We start from the raw sequence: 17701 nt of genomic DNA, 5'->3' as shown, positions 1-17701 counted from the left end.
GAATTTACTAAAGTTTCTGTTTTCATATTACATCTGTATATAATTCTATTTGTTTTTTTCATTTTAACGTATATCTGTATATAATTCTATTTGTTTGTTTTCATTTTAACGTATATCTGTATATAATTCTATTTGTTTGTTTTCATTGTAACGTATATCTGTATATAATTCTATTTGTTTGTTTTCATTTTAACGTATATCTGTATATAACAAAACAAAATTTAATAAAATACTCTGAAAGACACAAAGATAAAGGCACATTCCTCGTCCCATATGCTAGGACAAATTTGTACAAATACTCCTTCTTCCCTAGTGCTATTAGAGCATGGAATGGGTTGCCTGAGCTAGCCAGGAAAACCAGTGACTTGGCAGAATTTAAGTCATTGGTTAATATGCATGACTAAATGCATGACGCGTAGGACGTAATCATCTTCTTTTTTGAAGTAACGTCTGTATTATATAAGATAAGATAAGATAAGATATAATTGTATTTGTTTGTTTTCATTTTAACGTATATCTGTATATAATTCTATTTGTTTGTTTTCATTTTAACGTATATCTGTATATAATTCTATTTGTTTTCGTGTGTACTTTATTGCCATTTTTGTATCTTTTCTGTGTCTTATATATATATATATTTATTAACATTATTATCTTTCAAATCCATCTACATTTTTTAAAATGACTTCTAATTCACTATATGCTTACTGTGTCTAATATAATATTTACAAGGAATTCATTCAATAACTTGACTTTATACGTACTGTGTATGCGTACAATAAATGACTTCATCCTATTCTTTGTAAAGTTTATGAATGTATTAATATTAAATATATTAGCTCATTTAAGAATCAACTGTTTTACTGTTTTTATACATACACAAGAATGCACATATATCTCTAAGCTATGACTGATGAGCGAACTTTGTATAATACACAAGAATGCACATATATCTCTAAGCTATGACTGATGAGCGAACTTTGTATAATACACAAGAATGCACATATATCTCTAAGCTATGACTGATGAGCGAACTTTGTATAATACACAAGAATGCACATCTATCTCTAAGCTATGACTGATGAGCGAACTTTGTATAATACACAAGAATGCACATCTATCTCTAAGCTATGACTGATGAGCGAACTTTGTATAATACACAAGAATGCACATATATCTCTAAGCTATGACTGATGAGCGAACTTTGTATAATACACAGGAATGCACATATATCTCTAAGCTATGACTGATGAGCGAACTTTGTATAATACACAAGAATGCACATCTATCTCTAAGCTATGACTGATGAGCGAACTTTGTATAATACACAAGAATGCACATATATCTCTAAGCTATGACTGATGAGCGAACTTTGTATAATACACAAGAATGCACATATATCTCTAAGCTATGACTGATGAGCGAACTTTGTATAATACACAGGAATGCACATATATCTCTAAGCTATGACTGATGAGCGAACTTTGTATAATATACAAGAATGCACATATATCTCTAAGCTATGACTGATGAGCGAACTTTGTATAATACACAAGAATGCACATATATCTCTAAGCTATGACTGATGAGCGAACTTTGTATAATACACAGGAATGCACATATATCTCTAAGCTATGACTGATGAGCGAACTTTGTATAACGTGAACTCGGTAGGTCAATGACTTTATTTCCTTAGCTTCTCTTAGTAACGACTCAGTAGACATGAAATATACATGAATAAACACTTTAAATGTACACCCGTCGGTGTGAGATACAAGTCTTCAGTCACTCTGTTGCATACGTTAATCAGTCCATCTATTTGTCTAAGGTAACAATATATCTGATCATATAGTCCAGTGATTCCCAAAGTGGTCAATATAGACCCCCAGGGGTCTACGAGGACTTTCAAGGGGTCTACGGAAGTGAAAAAATAAATTGGGGGTCTATGGCCTGTAAATGGGGGTCTACGATAGTGGTTCTCATTTAAGCATGCAGAGACTTTAAATTTCACTTCCCATTTATTAACGACCAATAATGAAATGAAGTACACACATAACATGTGTACCTGAACTAATCTTTTGAATTTGAATTCTGTTAATCGAATGAATTTTATTTATTTTTAAATTTTAACATCTTATTTTAATAGATTAATTTTGTCTACATGAAAGTAATATTGTACAAGGCCGAGTCTAAAATGAAATGTAGAAAGTACAGTGTTGGTTATTAGAAATATTTTAACTTAGGCCTATATCTAATTCCAGAAAACTGCACACTATATTTAAAAAAAGGACTTTGCCAGCCATTGAAGAGGTTTTAAAATCTGTTTTCCACAATTCTAAATCTGATATCATGCTAAAAATTCCTCTAAGCAACAATGCAGTTCGAAGGTGTAAAGGTAAAAAGAGTTAGGACAATGAAAAGTTATTATGCTTCTTACTTGCAGACGACATACTTCTTGCCTGACAATATAATGTTATTATCTTGTTTTAGTTGTTTTTTTTTTAAACAAGAAATCCATAAAGAACTGCTAATCGACTGAAACTTTAATCAATCGCTCCTTCACACATGATACTTGTCGAAAAGTTTATGTATGACAATATTTTTTCTTAGTTTTTGGATGCTAAAGATCCAAGTTTAAAACAAACAATTCAATTAGAATCGGACATAGTCTTTTTCACAAATTTGTTTCATAAATGTAATGAGGTTAACTTGCAGCTACAAAAGGATAACCTAAATTTGATAAAAATGAAGTCATAATCTTAGTGTTTCTTGTGAGGATTAAATTCATGATTAATGATTAATGGACAGGATACATTTACAAAATTTGCAACAGTCAAACATTATCTAATAGAGAAGCTACAATATTAAACCTGAAGCCCAGTATTGAAATTTTATTCTTAGAGCTGCCCACCAAAGGCGTTTTTTTAATTGTTTAGTCGTTTCATGCATATGTAATGCATATTTCATTTATTGGTTTCATTTTAATTTCATTAATGAATATATATGGCCTAGAAATCAGTGAGAAAAACACATTTGAAAAATGCAGGGGGTCTACTGAAAACTGGAAAACATGGCAAGGGGTCTACGAGACAAAAAAGTTTGGGAACCACTGATAGAGTCTCTCAGTCTCTCTCTCTCTCTCTCTTCTTTGTAACTTGGTTAGCATTGAAACGTTTCCTACGAGTTCATTAGCGTCACCTCACAGCCCCAGTCATTCTAGTCAGTGTGTAATTCAAGTCCAGTTTAATAAAGGATGCCGCATCGCTAGTAGTGGGCTTGACGCTGTGTCATGAAGCATTCACTGAACACTATATTCTACTCACGCGCTACCTATACCAGCATCATTAGGAGAGCAAACACTTGCCAACTGCAAGATAATGTCACGACACGGGAATATTTCACCAGCCCATGCCATTGTTGACATTGGCAACAAATGCCAAGCGCCAATCAAAATATATATAGCCGATGACGTAAACAGTTTCTGAATACATTCTTTCGTTTGCCTTTCCGATTGTATTTGCTCTGTCTTTTTATCATTGCATTTTTATTTGTAGGCTGCCTTTGAAATCCAGTGACCGTTTTCAATTCATGAAACTCTGCAAAGTTATTTTTAGATGGGCCTCGACTTGAGTTGACATTTCATACTGTTTCTTATTCGCAATGTCTGGCAAAGGTTGTGGGTAAGATGTTACTTTATAGTTTAGAATGTGTCAGATTTGAACGAACAGCAAGAAATACACTTGAGACTTATTGCATTATGAAATTACAAAATTAAAGATAAAATTATGATCATGATTTATCTTAAAATGTTTAAGAATATAGTGTCTAGATTTACAAATGATTTCACTTGACAATAACAATCTTAAAAAAAATTTTATACTGTATAGAGTATAGAAGCGTTTAAAGCATATGATACAACACACAAAATTAAATCAACATAATGACATATCAACATGTCAACCTATCAACATATTTTTAAATAATCTGGAATTAGTATGAAATGAATGACTTTGGATATTACAGTAACATTTAATTCGTAGCAACGTTTCATCTGATTTGTCCAGAGCTTCCACTAATCTGCTAATATTTACCAAAGATTTAAGAGAATATTTTAATAGAATTCTTTTGGCATTCATAAGAGAAAAAAATGTCAGAGTAAAATGTATGATTAAAAAAATGTAATCAGAAAATGTCAACAGTGACGGAATAAAGATTCAATGGACGGGACTTAGAACTAGAGCAACAAGGCAGAGGAGAAGGTGGACAACAATTGTTGGTGAGAGAAAAGAAAGAGAAAATGAGAGAGAGAGAGGGGGGGGGGAAGAGATAGCAGACTGCAGACGTTTCTTTTCCAATGAGCATCAAGCCAGAGACAGTTTACAAACGGTGGGGGGGGGGGGGGGGAATGTTAATTATGTGAACGAAAGTGTACTTGACTGAAGTGTTGGTATATGCTGAATTAGTCCCCTTTAGAGGTCGTCCTCTAAGGCTTACGGAACACAAACATGAAATAGAAATAATAAATAACAATACAATCTTCCATGTTCATACGCTCTTCACTAGCAGAGTGGTTACCGTGTTGGCTTGAGAGGCCTGAGAAGGCTTTAGCCCACGAGTTCAAATTAAGGCCGTTAACTTTTTTTTATAAATACATTTAAAAAGCGATCACCCAGACACACCGTTCTTTTTCCCCCAGCCTTTTGCAACTGGTCCAGACAAGTGATAGGATCATAGCCTATTAAGAAAGCTAAACGCATGAAATTGCGCTAAACAAAAACAATTGGTAAAAATATTGCTAATCTTACATATTTATTATTGTTAGTCTAGATCTATTACAAATGATTTATTATTGTTAGTCTAGATATATTACAAATGTCTGAGCCAAACTAATTGATACAACTACAAATTATATAAGCTTTTTTTTGGCTTGTTATCAATTATCAATTGTGGCCACCTACAAAGTATAAAGGAGCTTATACCACGACATCAGTTAAGTACAATTTCTTTCCCTTGTTTGATACCAAACAAAAATAATTAATTACTAATAGTTAATTAAGTAATTGGTTGTTTTTTTTTAAATTGATTCTTGTTTTGTCAGGTAAAAGAGATAATTGTGTAAGACTTCAGCTTGATCCAAGATTGGGTGTGGGAGAAATAATGTGAACAAACTTTTCACCAGATAGACAAAGACAGAGTGAATATAAGCTTTGTAAAAATAACAGTCAAGTGCGGGAATTCCCGCTAAGCCGTATTCAAAATAAAAAAAAACGTAAGTAAAATTTAATTTTTAGATGATCTTATATTGAAAAAATTAAAACGGTCAAACCAGGGTTTTCACTGTGTGGCCAATTTGCTAGTTATTTTTTTCCCATTGATATACATAAAGTGTCGAATTTCAAAGGAAATTGTTAAAGCCGTTTTCGAAATCTTAAATTGTATTTTACTTGTTTATAAATGTAGACATTAAACAACACAACTTTGTGTATGAACGTCAAATCGTTAGTGTGTGAGTAGAACGTCAAAACGTTTATGTGTGAGTAGAACGTCCAAACCTTGGTGTGGGAGTACAAAGTACACAACTTCTTTTTTAGTTCAGTGTTCAAACTTTGTACGTGTTGCCCTCTACTTTCCAATGATAGCTACTGAGTACTCACCATTAGAGGGACCCAGCATACCGCAAATATGGTTGTGATGGCACACATTACGACAATCATCTGTAATTCTATGTCCTTCTGTTTACGACGTCTGGCTATTGCCTGGTCATGAGAACAAAAAACAAAAAACATAGAAACTAAAATAGTTGTTTTCTTCTTTGTTTCTTTTCGGTGAGTTGAAAAGTGTTTAGGTCTGCAGGTCTAAACATTTGGGCATGCAGGTCTAAACATTAGGACATGCAGGTCTAAACATTAGGACATGCAGGTCTTGGTTCAAACTTAATACTAGGCGAATAGATAATTTACCCAGATTTTTTTTTTTTTTTGCGTATGTATAGCATGTACTAATCGTAAGTAAATAGTTCGTCCATCGTGATTCGGTGACCACATTTTTATCATCCAGAAGGCTGAGGGCTTTGCACTGGGGTTTAGTGCCTACTCATGTGGCTGGTGAGACCTATGTGAGCCCGGAATGTTCGGCTGCACACTGGGCAGGTTATTCCAGCTGGAATCGTGAGGACTTTTGTACAAAAAGACGAAAAGGGGAAAAAACGCTGAAACTTGCGTGCTGTGGAAACTCCCTTAAAAAAACAAACACTGTAGTGTTATGACTATTGTATGAAGACCATGGCGATGAGAACAGGACTAGAAGGAGAAAGTCACTTGACAGGAGGTACATTAGCATCCCCCCCCCCCACATTGTACTCTTTTTTTTTTACCTACATCGATACTTTTATTAGCTGAGAAGTTTGTAATAATGTAATCCTATACCAGTGATGGGCAAACTACCGCCCACGGGCCAAGTCCAGCCCTCGGAAATGTTTAATCCGGCACTTCACATGTTTTGTAAAAAAGATTATTTAGACTATTTAAACAGTTCCTTAATTCCATGCAATCTAAATACTCGGATGTGCTTGACTTCAGCATAGTAAGTTGACAGGGCAGACTCCACCATGGTACCGACTACCCTCTGTCTTTCTGTCTACATGTTTAGACTCCACCATGGTACCACCTACCCTATGTCTTTCTGTCTACAGGTTTAGACTCCATCATACTACCACCTACCCCTCTGTCTTTCTGTCTACGTGTTTAGACTCCACCATGGTACCACCTACCCTCTGTCTTTCTGTCTACATGTTTAGACTCCACCATGGTACCACCTACCCTCTGTCTTTCTGTCTACATGTTTAGACTCCATCATACTACCACCTACCCTCTGTCTTTCTGTCTACATGTTAAGACTCCACCATGGTACCAGCTACCCTATGTCTTTCTGTCTACATGTTTAGACTCCACCATGATACCACCTACCCTCTGTCTTTCTGTCTACATGTTTAGACTCCATCATACTACCACCTACCCTCTGTCTTTCTGTCTACATGTTTAGACTCCACCATGGTACCACCTACCCTCTGTCTACATGTTTAGACTCCATCATACTACCACCTACCCTCTGTCTTTCTGTCTACATGTTTAGACTCAACCATGGTACCACCTACCCTCTGTCTACATGTTTAGACTCCATCATACTACCACCTACCCTCTGTCTTTCTGTCTACATGTTTAGACTCAACCATGGTACCACCTACCCTCTGTCTACATGTTTAGACTCCACCATGGTACCACCTACTCTCTGTCTTTCTGTCTACATGTTTAGACTCCACCATGGTACCACCTACCCTCTGTCTTTCTGTCTACATGTTTAGACTCCACCATGGTACCACCTACCCTCTGTCTTTCTGTCTACATGTTTAGACTCCACCATGGTACCACCTACCCCTCTGTCTTTCTGTCTACAGGTTTAGACTCCATCATACTACCACCTACCCCTCTGTCTTTCTGTCTACATGTTTAGACTCCACCATGGTACCACCTACCCTCTGTCTACATGTTTAGACTCCACCATGGTACCACCTACCCTCTGTCTTTCTTTCTACATGTTTAGACTCCACCATGGTACCACCTACCCTCTGTCTACATGTTTAGACTCCATCATACTACCACCTACCCTCTGTCTTTCTGTCTACATGTTTAGACTCCACCATGGTACCACCTACCCTCTTTCTTTCTGTCTACATGTTTAGACTCCACCATGGTACCACCTCCTCTCTGTCTTTCTGTCTACATGTTTAGACTCCACCATATTGCCACCTACCCCTCTGTCTTTCTGTCTACATGTTTAGACTCCACCATGGTGCCACCTACCCCTCTGTCTTTCTGTCTACATGTTTAGACTCCACCATGGTACCACCTACCCCTCTGTCTTTCTGTCTACATGTTTAGACTCCACCATGGTACCACCTACCCTCTGTCTTTCTGTCTACATGTTTAGACTCCATCATACTACCACCTACCCTCTGTCTTTCTGTCTACATGTTTAGACTCCACCATGGTACCACCTACCCTCTGTCTTTCTTTCTACATGTTTAGACTCCACCATGGTACCACCTACCCTCTGTCTACATGTTTAGACTCCATCATACTACCACCTACCCTCTGTCTTTCTGTCTACATGTTTAGACTCCACCATGGTACCACCTCTTCTCTGTCTTTCTGTCTACATGTTTAGACTCCACCATGGTACCACCTACCCTCTGTCTTTCTGTCTACATGTTTAGACTCCATCATGGTACCACCTACCCTCTGTCTTTCTGTCTACATGTTTAGACTCCACCATGGTACCACCTACCCTCTGTCTACATGTTTAGACTCCACCATGGTACCACCTACCCTCTGTCTACATGTTTAGACTCCATCATACTACCACCTACCCTCTGTCTTTCTGTCTACATGTTTAGACTCCACCATGGTACCACCTACCCTATGTCTTTCTGTCTACATGTTTAGACTCCACCATGGTACCACCTACCCTCTGTCTTTCTGTCTACATGTTTAGACTCCACCATGGTACCACCTCCTCTCTGTCTTTCTGTCTACATATTTAGACTCCACCATGGTACCACCTACCCTCTGTCTTTCTGTCTACATGTTTAGACTCCACCATTCTACCACCTACCCTCTGTCTTTCTGTCTACATGTTTAGACTCCACCATACTACCACCTACCCCTCTGTCTTTCTGTCTACATATTTAGACTACACCATGCTGCCACCTACCCTCTATATTTCATTATTTTCATTAATATCCATACAGAATGTAAACATTTCAATTCTTTATGTGAACTTACCGCAAGGAAACTTCACATCTTAAGAAATTAGCTTTAAAAGTAATTATTTGATTACCCTTTAAATAGTTACATCATTTAAAATACAATGTTTCTTGACTAAATAAAAAGTCATGTAATGACATTACAATTCCGCTTTTTTTTTCTCGTGTAGGCTAGTGGCACTTACCAGGAGGGACCGATGATTCCGGACCGCACCCGGTGACACCAATCCTAACAACCCCGCTAACACTCTACCCTTTTATTTGACAGCTGACTGAGCTGGTACACACCCCACATTATCATATAGATATTTACGTTATTCGTGTTACTAGCTTGTACAAAAAACAACTTGATAACATAACATTGATAACATTGAAGGATAAGCGAGGGCAACACCAGGGACACTTACTCCAGCTCGCGATCAATTCTTTCTAAAAGCAACAGTTCACGAGGATTAGGTTGAGTGGTATGAGTACACAGCGGTTACCTGCTGGCGGTACTGGTCGTCCACTCCAGCGTCGGCACTGATCACCGCGTTGGTGGAGCAGGTGCTGTGCTTCCTCCTGTAGTCCCTAACCCTGGCCAGAGTGACTACTACCACCAGGTTACACACCACCATCACCATGACAAGCAAAAGGTTAAGGCAGGAGTAGATGTATCCATAAGATGCTAGCACTGGGTCTGTGGTTCTGGGGAAACCAAAAGGAAATTACTTGATAAACACAAAGATAGTTTACTGTATATAAATTTCAACTGGCATGCTATCTCCTTCAGATACAATGGACTCGTGTAAGTGGTTTATTGTCCTATATTTTTTTTGCTTGAACTGTTTGTTTTAAAATAAGTATTAAGTATGTAGAATAAGTATTTGCATTGAAAAAAGGTCTTATTTATTTTTTTTAAAATACCTATTTTACATTTCTTTTTTGTTTCTTTACCCCCAGACTTGTCCAATAAACCCGCAGCTGCCAATATTTCCCATTGTTTTACTTTTACAACTCTAATTTTGGTTTTGCTAAATGTTAAGGTCTGTGACTCCAGTGTAAGAACCACTGCTCTACGACAGCCACCTTTAGGGAGTGTATTGATTCAACCTTTATTGCAATGAGACCCTTAATGCAGGCTTTGTGTTTTACAATGGCACATTTGACAGTCTTCCTTCCTTTCTTTCTGTCTCTCTCTGTCTTTCTCTCTTTCTCTCTCTCTCTCTCTCTCTTTCTCTGTTGTCTTTTAATTTGTATATGCTTACAGAAAAGATATTCTCACAGTAACAATGGGGGGTGGGGGGAGGAATAATCCATTTGATTACATCTAGACATCACAATTAAACAGATGAAGACTACAACTAAACCTAACAACTAAACTTAACAACTAAACTTAACAACTAAACCTAACAACTAAACTTAACAACTAAACTTAACAACTAAACTTAACGACTAAACTGAACAACTAAACTTAACAACTAAACTTAACAACTAAACTTTGCAACTAAACTTAACAACTAAACCTAACAACTAAACTTTGCAACTAAACTGAACCACTAAACTAAACAACTAAACTTAACAACTAAACTAAACAAGTAAACTGAACAAGTAAACTGAACAAGTAAACTGAACAACTAAACTGAACAACTAAACTGAACAACTAAACTTAACAACTAAACTTAGCAACTAAACTTAACAACTAAACCTAACAACTAAACTTAACAACTAAACTTAACAACTAAACTTAACAACTAAACCTAACAACTAAACTGAACAACTAAACTTAACAACTAAACCTAACAACTAAACCTAACAACTAAACTGAACAACTAAACTGAACAACTAAACTTAACAACTAAACTAAACAAGTAAACTGAACAACTAAACTGAACAACTAAACCTAACAACTAAACTTAACAACTAAACTGAACAACTAAACTTAACAACTAAACTTAACAACTAAACCTAACAACTAAACTGAACAACTAAACTGAACAACTAAACTTAACAACTAAAATTAACAACTAAACTGAACTAAACTGAACAACTAAACTGAACAACTAAACTGAACAACTAAACTGAACAACTAAACTTAACAACTAAACTTAACAACTAAACTGAACAACTAAACTGAACAACTAAACTGAACAACTAAACTGAACAACTAAACTTAACAAATAAACCTAACAACTAAACTGAACAACTAAACTTAACAACTAAACCTAACAACTAAACTGAACAACTAAACTGAACAACTAAACTGAACAACTAAACTGAACAACTAAACTTAACAACTAAACTGAACAACTAAACTGAACAACTAAACTTAACAACTAAACTGAACAACTAAGCTTAACAACTAAACTGAACAACTAAACTTTGCAACTAAACTGAACAACTAAACTGAACAACTAAACTGAACAACTAAACTTAACAACTAAACCTAACAACTAAACTTTGCAACTAAGCTTCTGAAAACGAATGAAAACAAAAGGCCAATTATAAAGACAACAACAAAAAAAATACAACTACTTTTGTTTTTAAAGACAATACTTCCTTTATACAACTGATAGAGCGATTGTTTTTTCCTAATACCTGGTGAATCGAATGTCTAGATCTACTACACTTTATACTAGTCCAATGACAGGCCTTTAGATTTAGACTTAAAAGACGAGGCGAAACATTTTTCTGAACATTTAATGAAACTCTTGATTCAATAATGCCTTATATTCGGCAATCCCCAAACGCTATAGTCCTTTCAAAAGCGATGCTGGATCTAGATCTGTTAGAACAGTTTTCCCAGGGTGGCCAACGAGATAGTTATTCTTGTCTCAGCGATATACATCAACTGTTAAATTTCTAGGAATCTGCGTCCATGTTCCATAAAGATCTCACTTAAATAGAGATATTGTAAAAAGGCATTATTTTAAACATGCCATATTATACCACTTGCAGTGTCCCTCACTACATTTTACTCTCTACTTTGTCCTCTCTACTTTGTCCTTCATTTCTTTGTCCTCTCTATTTTGTCCTTCACTTCTTTGTCCTCTCTATTTTGTCCTTCACTTCTTTGTCCTCTCTATTTTGTCCTCTCTACTTTGTCCTTCACTTCTTTGTCCTCTCTATTTTGTCCTTCACTTCTTTGTCCTCTCTATTTTGTCCTTCACTTCTTTGTCCTCTCTATTTTGTCCTTCACTTCTTTGTCCTCTCTATTTTGTCCTTCACTAATTTGTCCTCCACTACTTTGTCCTCCACTACTTTGTCCTCACTACTTTGTCCTCCACTACTTTGTCCTCCCTACTTTGTCCTCCACTACTTTGTCCTCACTACTTTGTCCTCCACTACTTTGTCCTCACTACTTTGTCCTCACTACTTTGTCCTCCACTACTTTGTCCTCACTACTTTGTCCTCCACTACTTTGTCCTCCACTACTTTGTCCTCCACTACTTTTTCCTCACTACTTTGTCCTCCACTACTTTGTCCTCCATTACTTTGTCCTCACTACTTTGTCCTCACTACTTTGTCCTCCACTACTTTGTCCTCCACTACTTTGTCCTCCACTACTTTGACCTCCACTACTTTGTCCTCACTACTTTGTCCTCCACTACTTTGTCCTCCACTACTTTGTCCTCACTACTTTGTCCTCCACTACTTTGTCCTCACTACTTTGTCCTCCACTACTTTTTCCTCACTACTTTGTCCTCCACTACTTTGTCCTCACTACTTTGTCCTCACTACTTTGTCCTCCACTACTTTTTCCTCACTACTTTGTCCTCCACTACTTTGTCCTCACTACTTTGTCCTCCACTACTTTGTCCTCACTACTTTTTCCTCCACTACTTTTTCCTCCACTACTTTGTCCTCCACTACTTTGTCCTCTGCTAATCTTCCAGCCCCTTGTCCCTGGTTTCTTACTAGATAATCTGAGGCTCTCCAATGCAGACGTGACGCTCTCCAATGCAGACGGTTGATACCCCATATCTCTACATGCATCTGTAATAATGTTTCCATATCAACAACCGGAACCAGATTCAGTCAGATCAATAACGACGTCTTTAGAGCTTTGTTTTCTCTGCCCTTGGCTAATGACTTCATCTGTGTGTTCAATAATTCAATCGCTTACTTTTTCACTTCTGTATGAGTGTCATTGTTTAAACGTAGGACACTCTGACCCAGACATTATTGAATGAACTATGATGCAATCACAGATTTTCCAATGGCGTACCTGAGACTGAAATTTGGTTGACGAGAAGGTCGACGTATTTAGGGACATCCATTATATTAAACTGATCACAAGAAAACTCTGGGGGTTTTTGTTAATTGACCTATTCACTAATACCCAAGCACAACAACTCTTTTAACTTTGGTCACTTTTAATGACGTCTAGATTCCAAGGGGATAGGAAAGGGAGTGAATTCAACCACAGGATCTCCCAGTTACCTACACACAAGAACACATACATTCATTGCTTTCAAAGTTGATAGTTTCTGAGAGTCATAGCATGAGCGAGAGAGTAAGAATAGAGAGCGAGATTGAGCGAGTAAAAAATTAAAGAGAGAGAAAAAATCGAGACAGAGAGAAAGGTGAGAGTGAGACGGAGGAAAAAAGGCTTGGAGGAGAGGGAGAGAAAGAGAGATGGAGTAAGAGAGAGAAAGAGAGATGGAGTAAGAGAAAGAGAGATGGAGTAAGAGAGAGAAAGAGAGATGGAGTAAGAGAGAGAAAGAGAGATGGAGTAAGAGAGAGAAAGAGATGGAGTAAGAGAGAGAAAAGAGATGGAGTAAGAGAGAGAAAGAGAGATGGAGTAAGAGAGAGAAAGAGAGATGGAGTAAGAGAGAGAAAGAGATGGAGTAAGAGAGAGAGAGAGAGAGAAACAAAAGTGTGTATGAAAGATTAAGATAAAAAGTGAACGATACATTAGCAGGTCCAGAAAGTGATAGTAATGAAAAGAAAATATAATTAGTAGATGACACATACAACTGTTTAAGTAGATCTACCTCTAGCATGGACAACTTTTGACGAGGGTATTTACTGGCCAGTGCGTTACCGGTCTCTTTTAATTTCCTTCAGATCATGTTTTTCCTCTTGCAACGTCCCAGAAATGTTTTAGAACATTTCCTCCTGCCTGATCGTGTGGTATGCGCTTGAGAGTGTCCTCACAATAGTACCAAGTGCAACCATTGCCTGATCTCCTCCCCTACTGGACTCTGGCTACAACGTAATAATCTTTATTTCTGGTGGAACATCAGAGGAATATCAGAGGAACAGAAAAACGATTGGGAGAGAACAAGAAATAAATGAGGGGGGGGGGGAAAGAAAATGTCAAGGACCTCATATTAAGGGATTATTGTTGCCAAAAAAAACCCACTAAAATTGTCTCCTCTGAAAAGGGCATAGAAGTTATTGTTTTATTGAAATATTTGGCGTATCAATAATTCGGTATACTATACACCGGATAGACATCAAAGTGTGTTCTTTATGGAACTGTCTGTGTAACAGAGAGAGTTTGTACCGTAATGTTTTGGTACATAATTAGGACCAGAGATCTACCAAGGGACATTAGTGTAATTACATTATTTCAGTCATTGGGTGTCTTTGAGTCTAATTTAATAGGTAAATCTCCAATATTAGCATATAATGTTCTCTTCATCCTCAACGAAATGTAGATTAACATCTCTCAATATTTTGTGGCTCTAAAGTAAGTCAAGGGGAGTAACTCTCAACAACTATCAACATCTCTCAATATTATGTAGCTCTAAAGTAAGTCAAGGGGAGTAACTCTCAACAACTATCAACATCTCTCAATATTTTGTGGCTCTAAAGTAAGTCAAGGGGAGTAACTCTCAACAACTATCAACATCTCTCAATATTATGTAGCTCTAAAGTAAGTCAAGGGGAGTAACTCCTAATAAGTAACCCAGTGAGAAATCAATAACACTTTCTTGTTTATTTTGGTGATGGGGAGATTCTCTCCCCTTGAGATGGCGATCTTGGACATGAGATAATTAGGAACTATGATGTACACCTTACACACAAGCACTCACACAATACTGTCACACATAAACACACACATTCTCACAGCCATTGAAGACTGATGATTACTCTGGGCAAGTGATACCCTCACATTTGATTCCATGGGCACGTTGGACAGACGTTAATGCTAGCCTGGTAACGCCAAAGCGAGGTAGACATTTTTTTTTAGTTCTTTTTTTGTAAGGAATCATTCACTTTTAAAATAGAAACACAAATCTGGAAATGATTTTGGACGTAATGGTGTCCCATGGGCAATAACTCTGCAGGATAACATGGCCTGTTTTAACTTAAATATAAAGCTACAAATCAATCTATTTATCTTATATTGATCGATCTCTGTTTTTCCAGCTACGTTGGCGATGTAGCTTTGGTTTGTCTTTCTATTGTATTGTATTTCATTCCACATTTATCTTTGCGGTGAATGGTTGCTAACATGTCAATTATCGCTGTCGAATCAAACTAAAACGAGGTTACTTAATGGAGACAGGTCCACAGCTACCGAGCATTTGGCTCACTTCTACATTTCCAAGCATTGTGTTTTGTTTGCTTATCTGAATGACTTAATGGAGACAGGTCCACAGCTACCGAGCATTTGGCTCACTTCTACATTTCCAAGCATTGTGTTTTGTTTGCTTATCTGAATGACTTAATGGAGACAGGTCCACAGCTACCGAGCATTTGGCTCACTTCTACATTTCCAAGCATTGTGTTTTGTTTGCTTATCTGAATGACTTAATGGAGACAGGTCCACAGCTACCGAGCATTTGGCTCACTTCTACATTTCCAAGCATTGTGTTTTGTTTGCTTATCTGAATGACTTAATGGAGACAGGTCCACAGCTACCGAGCATTTGGCTCACTTCTACATTTCCAAGCATTGTGTTTTGTTTGCTTATCTGAATGACTTAATGGAGACAGGTCCACAGCTACCGAGCATTTGGCTCACTTCTACATTTCCAAGCATTGTGTTTTGTTTGCTTATCTGAATGACTTAATGGAGACAGGTCCACAGCTACCGAGCATTTGGCTCACTTCTACATTTCCAAGCATTGTGTTTTGTTTGCTTATCTGAATGACTTAACGGAGACAGGTCCACAGCTACCGAGCATTTGGCTCACTTCTACATTTCCAAGCATTGTGTTTTGTTTGCTTATCTGAATGACTTAACGGAGACAGGTCCACAGCTACCGAGCATTTGGCTCACTTCTACATTTCCAAGCATTGTGTTTTGTTTGCTTATCTGAATGACTTAACGGAGACAGGTCCACAGCTACCGAGCATTTGGCTCACTTCTACATTTCCAAGCATTGTGTTTTGTTTGCTAATCTGAATGACTTAACGGAGACAGGTCCACAGCTACCGAGCATTTGGCTCACTTCTACATTTCCAAGCATTGTGTTTTGTTTGCTTATCTGAATGACTTAACGGAGACAGGTCCACAGCTACCGAGCATTTGGCTCACTTCTACATTTCCAAGCATTGTGTTTTGTTTGCTTATCTGAATGACTTAACGGAGACAGGTCCACAGCTACCGAGCATTTGGCTCACTCCTACATTTCCAAGCATTGTGTTTTGTTTGCTTATCTGAATGACTTAACGGAGACAGGTCCACAGCTACCGAGCATTTGGCTCACTTCTACATTTCCAAGCATTGTGTTTTGTTTGCTTATCTGAATGACTTAACGGAGACAGGTCCACAGCTACCGAGCATTTGGCTCACTTCTACATTTCCAAGCATTGTGTCTTGTTTGCTTATCTGAATGACTTAACGGAGACAGGTCCACAGCTACCGAGCATTTGGCTCACTTCTACATTTCCAAGCATTGTGTTTTGTTTGCTTATCTGAATGACTTAACGGAGACAGGTCCACAGCTACCGAGCATTTGGCTCACTTCTACATTTCCAAGCATTGTGTTTTGTTTGCTTATCTGAATGACTTAACGGAGACAGGTCCACAGCTACCGAGCATTTGGCTCACTTCTACATTTCCAAGCATTGTGTTTTGTTTGCTTATCTGAATGACTTAACGGAGACAGGTCCACATCTACCGAGCATTTGGCTCACTTCTACATTTCCAAGCATTGTGTCTTGTTTGCTTATCTGAATGACTTAACGGAGACAGGTCCACAGCTACCGAGCATTTGGCTCACTTCTACATTTCCAAGCATTGTGTTTTGTTTGCTTATCTGAATGACTTAACGGAGACAGGTCCACAGCTACCGAGCATTTGGCTCACTTCTACATTTCCAAGCATTGTGTTTTGTTTGCTTATCTGAATGACTTAACGGAGACAGGTCCACAGCTACCGAGCATTTGGCTCACTTCTACATTTCCAAGCATTGTGTTTTGTTTGCTTATCTGAATGACTTAACGGAGACAGGTCCACAGCTACCGAGCATTTGGCTCACTTCTACGTTTCCAAGCATTGTGTCTTGTTTGCTTATCTGAATGACTTAACGGAGACAGGTCCACAGCTACCGAGCATTTGGCTCACTTCTACATTTCCAAGCATTGTGTTTTGTTTGCTTAACTGAATGACTTAATGGAGAGAAATAAATCACCCGGACTGGTCAAGTTATGGCCTCGGGGCTTGGAACATATTACCAGAGCATTTCAGATAATGCTGGGTCATACAAGTCACACTGTATTTCGTTCAAAGTTGTTTTGTTGTTGTTAAAAGTTTATTAATGTTATTATTTCCTTTTACTTCTTCAATGTTATTATTATTATTGGAGATTTTCGCGATAAACTAAACAATGTCAAGGACACTAAACGTCAATGTCGTCAAATAAATCAAAAAGAATTAAGCTACAATTTTAACAATATTTGAATTTGTGTAAGTTGACCTCTCCCTTCTTACAGCTAGTGT

The 17701-nt window shown here is 37.5% G+C and overlaps 1 protein-coding gene across 2 annotated transcripts in view; it reads right to left on the bottom strand.

Moving 5' to 3' along the window:
• The window catches only part of LOC106066069 (uncharacterized), a 107057-nt gene that overhangs the window by 11635 nt on the left and 77721 nt on the right, over window positions 1–17701 (bottom strand). For both annotated transcript variants that reach the window (XM_056029711.1, XM_056029710.1), the window contains exons 5-6: window positions 9307–9508; window positions 5655–5756 (exon numbers count right to left, since the gene is read on the bottom strand). In XM_056029711.1, coding sequence (XP_055885686.1) covers window positions 5655–5756; window positions 9307–9508 — 304 coding nt within the window. The remainder of the gene's footprint in view (window positions 1–5654; window positions 5757–9306; window positions 9509–17701) is intronic.

This window comes from Biomphalaria glabrata, chromosome 5 (genome assembly GCF_947242115.1).
Source record: "Biomphalaria glabrata chromosome 5, xgBioGlab47.1, whole genome shotgun sequence".
NCBI lineage: Eukaryota > Metazoa > Mollusca > Gastropoda > Planorbidae > Biomphalaria > Biomphalaria glabrata.
This window is presented reverse-complemented; position numbering and strand designations above follow the sequence as displayed.